The sequence below is a fragment of the Mercurialis annua genome, linkage group LG3 (genome assembly GCF_937616625.2).
Source record: "Mercurialis annua linkage group LG3, ddMerAnnu1.2, whole genome shotgun sequence".
In the NCBI taxonomy this organism is placed as follows: domain Eukaryota; kingdom Viridiplantae; phylum Streptophyta; class Magnoliopsida; order Malpighiales; family Euphorbiaceae; genus Mercurialis; species Mercurialis annua.
The window spans coordinates 57,314,909-57,322,209 of record NC_065572.1 but is presented as its reverse complement, the minus strand read 5'-3'; the positions used below and the strand labels follow the sequence as shown (position 1 = coordinate 57,322,209).

General features: G+C 44.0%; 1 protein-coding gene across 1 annotated transcript; it reads left to right on the top strand.

Annotated features, from left to right (window-relative positions):
- The first annotated feature begins 731 nt into the window (after nucleotides 1-731).
- Nucleotides 732-6,385, top strand: LOC130015270 (uncharacterized). Its single transcript, XM_056105053.1, has one exon. The coding sequence runs from the start codon at nucleotides 953-955 to the stop codon at nucleotides 6,383-6,385; it is 5,433 nt and encodes a 1,810-aa protein (XP_055961028.1). The 5' UTR covers nucleotides 732-952.
- The last annotated feature ends 916 nt before the right edge of the window (nucleotides 6,386-7,301 follow it).

Sequence of the window (7,301 nt, the reverse complement as noted above, 5' to 3'; positions counted from 1 at the left end):
TGTAAACTTAAAAAAAAAATCGTAAATAAAAAAAATCAGAAAAGAAAATCAAAACTTGACAGGTAAAAATATAAATAAGTTAGCAAAACATGTATTTTAAGAAATTACCACGTATTTAAACTTCCTTTTCTGTCTTAGTATGATATTTTTATTTTAATTTATATTGAAAAGATATTAATTTTGTAATTTATTAATAATTTTTTTTAAAGAATTAACATAGCCTTTCTCAGAACTTAGGTTCAATCATCGATGTCTATGACGATATGCTTGCTAGAATTTCTAACTTTATTGATAAACAGATAAACGGACCGAGATAGGCCAATCTACTGCACATCTCGGACCCACCGAGATAAGCCAATCCACAGCACATCTCGGACCCACCGAAATAGGTCAAACATAACAAACAGAACACATCAGGGGCGACTCACAACACATCTCGGTCTCACCGAAATACACCAAACGCAACTAATAAAGAATAAACCGAAATGTCACAACATCACAAACCGATCAGAACGTACTCTGACATTCACTCTGAACATACGGGACAAATCTGTCAGAACGTACTCTGACATTCCAGACAAAACAGCTGCACAGACAAAGAGAATGAAGTCAGACCTGTCGGCCAGACAAAGAGAAACAAAGAACTTAATATAAAAGGCAAAAGGAAAGTAGGTAAAAAAGGTTAATTCTCTTTCTCTCTCTAAAACTCTTAGCCTCTTTTCACTTCTTATTCTATCTCTCACTAAAGCAGTTACTGACTAGACCGTCGGAGTGGTTTGCCGGAATCCCCTTCCGGCACCCTTCTCACGGTTGTTTTGTACCTTGTAGGTACGGCCTGGAAGTGTTCATCAGAGATAGCTGCGATTCGAGGTTACAAGTTATCATTTGGCGCCGTCTGTGGGAAAGAAAATAAGAAAGCTTCCCCCTTTCTATCCTTTTGGAAACTAATAGGATGAGTAGAGTAGAAGGAGATGATCCTGCAATCGGAGACAATAATACGCAAAGCAGTAGAACGGGAGAGGGACTCAACGCTCCACCGAGAAGAGCTGGTGGCGAAAGCTCGTTTTGCCCGGTCACTACATCGATGGCGGGCGTTCACCCGAGCCCTATGTCGGGGATTACTACTTATTACCCGTGGGGAATGCCGTCGTCGAGTAACGTTCCTCCAACATCATACTCCACCCCTACGCACCAAACCACTCAAACCTTCTTACGACCAGGCGTAACCCCCATCAACCTCACATTCACCCCGAACGCCACCCCCACACCTGGGCAAACCATCCCAGAAGTCCAAAATCCTACGCCAGCACAAATCCAAGAATACATCGAATTTCATACTCGGCAGCTAGCTTTCCTCCAACAGGTACAACAGGTCCATACTCGACCAACAACCCCAACTGCAACCCAGGATAACACTACCACTCCGTCGTACATACCAACCGCACCACCTTACCCACAGGAATTCTACCAAGGCCAAAAAACACCCGAGGAAGCAAACCGCGAGAAAAATCCGCGAGAACAAAACCCAGAACCAACACAGACCGGACATAAAACTCCAGAGGGGCATAAAAAGACACTAAAACGGGTGGAGATCGAGGAGAGCGTGCACAGCTCGGGTGCTGATTCCCCAAAGAAAAAGAACCTGGAGCAAGAAATCACCGAAAGGGTCAGAACCGAGATGGATAAATTTAGAAGAAAAGAGCCGAGAAACACAAGCTTCCTGAACATCGGAAACCCTCTGTCGGCAGAAATACGAGAAGAACCCTTCCCCTTAAACTACAAAACACCGCAGTTAGACGATTACAATGGAACAGGGGACCCGATCACGCACTTGAGCTGTTTCCAAGTGGTCATGATGGTACAATGTTTGTCCGAAGCGGCTGTCTGCAAACTTTTCCCGACTACCCTAAAAGGACCAGCTGCCATCTGGTATCAAAGCCTAAAAGAAGGCTCCATCCGAAGCTTCGACGAGCTGGCAAGAGCTTTCCGAACACATTTCGCACCGAGCATACAACGAAAGAAAAAGTCCAGTGACTTAAAACTCTGCTACCAGAAGCCAGGAGAAAGTCTGCAGAGTTACATCGGCCGATTCAACGCAGAAGCGGTCGAAGTGAGAAATTTGAATGATGATACTGTGATAGACGCAATGAAAGACAACACAACAATGATGGCCTTCCGGGATAACCTGATAACAAACCCGGTACAAACTTACTCCCAGCTGATGGACCGAGCCTGGAACTACATAAACTTAGACGAAGAACAGCGGCGAAAAGCCGCACAAACTACAACATCGTTCCGAACACCGAGGCCTAACTTCGATCAAAGTGCCAGGCACGATAGATTCGGACCAAGGAACCAACAACAAGCCGGTCCGCCGCGAGCAGACCCACACCGACCAGTAAAAGTAGAAGACCAAGCTTTCATTCCACTCAATACCCCGAGATCACACATCTTGATGTGGATACAAAATAACAATGAGCCAGTGAGATACCCACCCAAACTACAATATGAAGGAGACAGGAAAAAATATTGTCAGTTCCATGACGGTCACGGCCATGTTACCGACGAATGCGGAAGCTTGAAAAAAGAAATCGACCGTTTGGTACAAGTCGGTCGGTTAAAAGACTTTGTAGCACAGAGCAAAAATTACAACTCGGGAGGAAGAAACCAAAGGGATAACAATGGAAAAAGGGAGGAAGCACCGCCACCAAAAAGACAAAACGTGTCAGGAATAATCAACACAATAGCAGGCGGAATGACGGACCCAGAATATAAACGAGGAAGACGGAAAAGGCAGAAGATGGTAATGAACATATCAATGGCAAAAACTATGCCAGAAGTGAGCTTCGGTCCAACTGACGGGGAAGGAATAGATTTTCCTCACCAGGACCCGCTGGTAATCTCGGGTTTGATAGAAAATTTTTGGGTGATGAGACAATTGGTAGACGAAGGAAGCTCAGTTAACCTAATCACGAAACAGGCATATCTCGGAATCGGCTGCTCAATACTGAATCTTAAACCAGTCAAAACCCCCTTAGTTGGCCTAGGGGGAACACCGGTACAAGCCGAAGGAGTAGCAGAATTAACGGTAGAGCTGGGGAAAGAAAACGGATCCAAAGAAGGAGGCCTGGTCGGCATCACTAAGAAATTTAAAACACTGTTCATGGTTGTTGACATGCCACTTGCTTACAACGTCATACTCGGCCGACCTATGTTGTACAGCACAGGAGCGGTCACATGCATTAAATACTTGTGTATGAAAATACCAACCGAGGAAGGAGTGGTAACAGTCAGGGGAAGGCAGGACATAGCCAAGCAGTGCTACTTGGTATCGATGGAAGCGGTATCAGAGACACTAGCCATTGAAACAATGGAGATACCAGACTCGGATGAAGGAAAGCTCGAACCACACGGAAAGATAGAAAGAGTTAGCCTGGCAGGTATAACACCAAGATCGGTCCAATTAGGCGCAGAACTACCTAAGCCAGTAAAACAGGAGATAACCGACATGCTGATCAGAAACGAAGTCGAATTTGTCAATACACCAGGCGAAATAGAGGGAGTCGACCCGGCCATAATATCACATAAACTCAATGTCGACCCAAAACACAAACCAGTCAAACAAAAGAAAAGAGCTTTCGCAATAGACAGACAGATCGCCATCAGAGCCGAGGTAGACAAACTGCTAGCAGCAGGCTTCATCAGAAGAGTATACTATCCGGAGTGGCTATCCAATGTCGTGCTCATAAAAAAGCCGAACGGAAAGTGGAGACTGTGCATAGATTTCACAGATCTAAACCGAGCATGCCCAAAAGACAGCTACCCCTTGCCAAACATCGACCAGTTGGTCGACTCAACCAGCGGCTACGAAGTGTACTCGTTCATAGACGCAGCCCAAGGATACCACCAAATCCCAATGCACAAAGACGATGAAGAAAAAACAAGCTTTGTTACCGACAACGGCACATACTGCTACAAACAAATGCCATTCGGACTAAAAAATGCAGGGGCAACATATCAGCGTCTAATGAATTTCGTGTTCAAAGACCAGATCGGTCGCAATATGGAAGTTTACGTAGACGACATCATCGTCAAGTCCAAAAAAGTAGAAGATCATGCGAGAGACTTGGAAGAAGTCTTTACAAAGCTAAAAAAATACAAACTCAAGCTAAATCCAGACAAGTGCGCCTTCGGAGTCCCAGCAGGAAAATTCCTAGGATATCTCATCTCCCAGAAGGGTATCGAGGTAAACCCAGAAAAAACAAAAGCAATCCTAGATATGAAGGCGCCAAAATCAGCTAAAGAAGTTCAGAAGCTAAATGGAAAAATCACAGCCCTCGGTCGATTCGTGTCCAACTCGGCCAAAAGATGTCTCCCATTCTTTAAAACATTGAGAAATGCAAAAAAGTTCGAGTGGACCGATGAATGTCAACAATCTTTCGAAGAACTCAAGAAATTCCTGAGTTCACCACCATTGCTCGGAAGGCCGGAAACCGGAGAAGTACTATACCTATACTTAAGTGTCACTAATGAAACAGTGGCATCGGTACTGGTGAAGGAGGAATTGACTGAGCAAAAGCCGGTATACTACACGAGCAAGGTGTTGAAAGGTCCCGAGATCCGATACAGTAAAATTGAGAAGTTTGCACTCGCATTGGTTTTAACAGTGGAAAAGCTAAAAAGATACTTTCAAGCTCACACTGTCGTAGTCCGAACAAACCAACCCCTACGAAAAGCACTGGCAAGACCGGAAACATCAGGACGGCTAATCAATTGGTCGGTCATGATAGGATCGTACGACATCAAATACGAGCCGCGAACAGCAATGAAAGCCCAGATCTTAGCCGACTTTGTAGCCGAAACAACAACACACGACCAACCCACCGAAGTAGACAAGGGTCTTACCAGCTGGACACTGCAGGTCGATGGGGCATCAAATATAACCGGAGCCGGAGCAGGCATAATACTAAGAGGACCACACAAAATCAAAATGCAACACTCAATCCACCTAAATTTCCCAGCAACCAACAATGCAGCAGAGTATGAGGCTTTGATAAATGGGCTGAGGATGGCTACAGTAGTGAAGACTGAATATGTCAAAATCCAGAGTGACTCTCAGCTAGTGGTTAATCAGGTACTCGGGACATACGAGGTGAAAGACCCAGAAATGAAAAAATACGTAGACCGGGTGAAAGAGCTACTTACAAAAATTACCGAAGAAGGCGGGAAATGGGAGTTGGAGCAAATCCCCAGGGAAGAAAACACCGAAGCAGACACACTAGCAAAGGCAGGAACATCCAGAGAGATAATGCCGAGCATACCATGCTCAGTTCAAAACTTCAGCAGTATCCAAAATCCTGAAGCCACATTCCTCATAAACCCTTTAAATCAGTGGATGGAACACATCATTTCATACATCGAGAATGGGAATCTGCCCGAAGATAACAAAGCAGCAAAGAAAGTAAAACGCCAAGCACCACACTTCTCATACCGAGACGGGACTCTGTACAAAAAATCCTTCTCACACCCCTGGTCCAGATGCCTCACAGTAGAAGAAGGGAAATATGTATTGACTGAGATACACGAAGGTATATGTGGGAGTCACATCTCGCATCTAGCTCTCTGCCGAAAAGCTGTTTTACAAGGTTACTACTGGCCGACACTGGCACAAGACGCAGCAAACCTGGTACAAAAATGCGAAAAATGTCAGTACCACCAAAACGTCCACCATCAGCCAACAGCGGAACAAAACCCAATAGTAAGCCCTTGGCCATTCAGCATGTGGGGAATAGACATTGTCGGACCTTTTCCAACGGCAAGTGGACAGCGAAAATTCCTGATAGTAGCAGTTGACCACTTCTCAAAATGGGTAGAGGCCGAAGCTGTGTCCACCATAACAGAAGCGCGAGTTCGAAGCTTCGTCCGAAGAGAAATCATCTGTCGTTTTGGGATTCCAAAAACCATCATAACCGACAATGGAAAGCAGTTCGACAACAAAAACTTCAGAGAGTTCTGCAAGGAAAAAGGAATTGACCTAAGGTTCACTTCGGTCACCCACCCACAAAGCAACGGAATGACAGAAGTCACCAATCGGACCATTGTTAATGGCCTGAAAAAACGCCTTGACGAAGCTAAAGGTCGATGGACCGACGAGCTACACAATGTACTATGGTCATACAGAACCACCCCAAAAGCTGGCACAGGAAGAACACCATACAGTTTGACCTATGGGTGCGAAGCAATGGTACCAGTCGAAATTGGCATGCCCACCATCAGAGTACAATACTTCGACGAACAACAAAACGAAGAAAACACCAAAATTTGCCTCGATCTGCTAGAAGAAAGAAGAGATCAAGCATTAATGCACATCGAAGCATACAAATAAAGGATGGCAACATATCATAACAAACGAGTCAAACCTTTGACATTCGAAGTAGGCGACCTGGTACTACGACGAGCTGATATAGCAAGAGGAAACGCAGGCATCTCCAAGCTCGGAGCTAATTGGGAAGGGCCTTACCAAGTAAAGAAAGTGGGAAAAGGTGGAGCCTATCACTTAACCTACATGTCCGGAAGAGACCTACCAAGAACCTGGAATGCCAGAGTTCTCAAAAGATTCTACCAGTAGACAACATTCAGTTAATCGAGTCTGTCAGGGGTTTTTTCACTTGCATTTAGGTCAAAGTCGGCTGTAGGCCCAAAATGCAAGTTTTTCCCCTATCAATAAAAGAAAAAGAAAAAACAAAAACGAAATGTGCAACACCATAGTTAGAAAAAAGCAAACGCTTTATCCGAACAAAGCAATCGCTTTTTCCGAACAAAGCAATAGCTTTAAACGACCTAAAGCAATCGCTTTATCCAGACAAAGCCATAGCTTTAAAAGACTTAAAGCAATCGCTTTTTCCGAACAAAGCAATAGCTTTAAACGACCTAAAGCAATCGCTTTCTCCGAACAAAGCAATAGCTTTAAAAGACTTAAAGCAATCGCACTCCCCGAACAAAGCAATAGCTTTAAAAGACTTAAAGCAATCGCTTTCTCCGAACAAAGCAATAGCTTTAAAAGATTTAAAGCAATCGCTTTCTCCGAACAAAGCAATAGCTTTAAAAGATTTAAAGCAATCGCTTTCTCCGAACAAACTCATAAGTTAAAATAACATAGAAACAAAGAAAAAATAAATAGCCAAATAAAAACCGAGCACACAGTGACACAAAAAAAAAAAAAAAGGAAAATTATATATATAGATCACTTTGAACAATCCGAACAAAAAGTTGATTTATTACAAAAACTAATCTATTACAGC

Excerpts from the sequence above, each read along its gene's own strand:
- LOC130015270 (XM_056105053.1), top strand. The coding sequence starts at position 953 with ATGAGTAGAGTAGAAGGAGATGATCCTGCAATCGGAGACAATAATACG.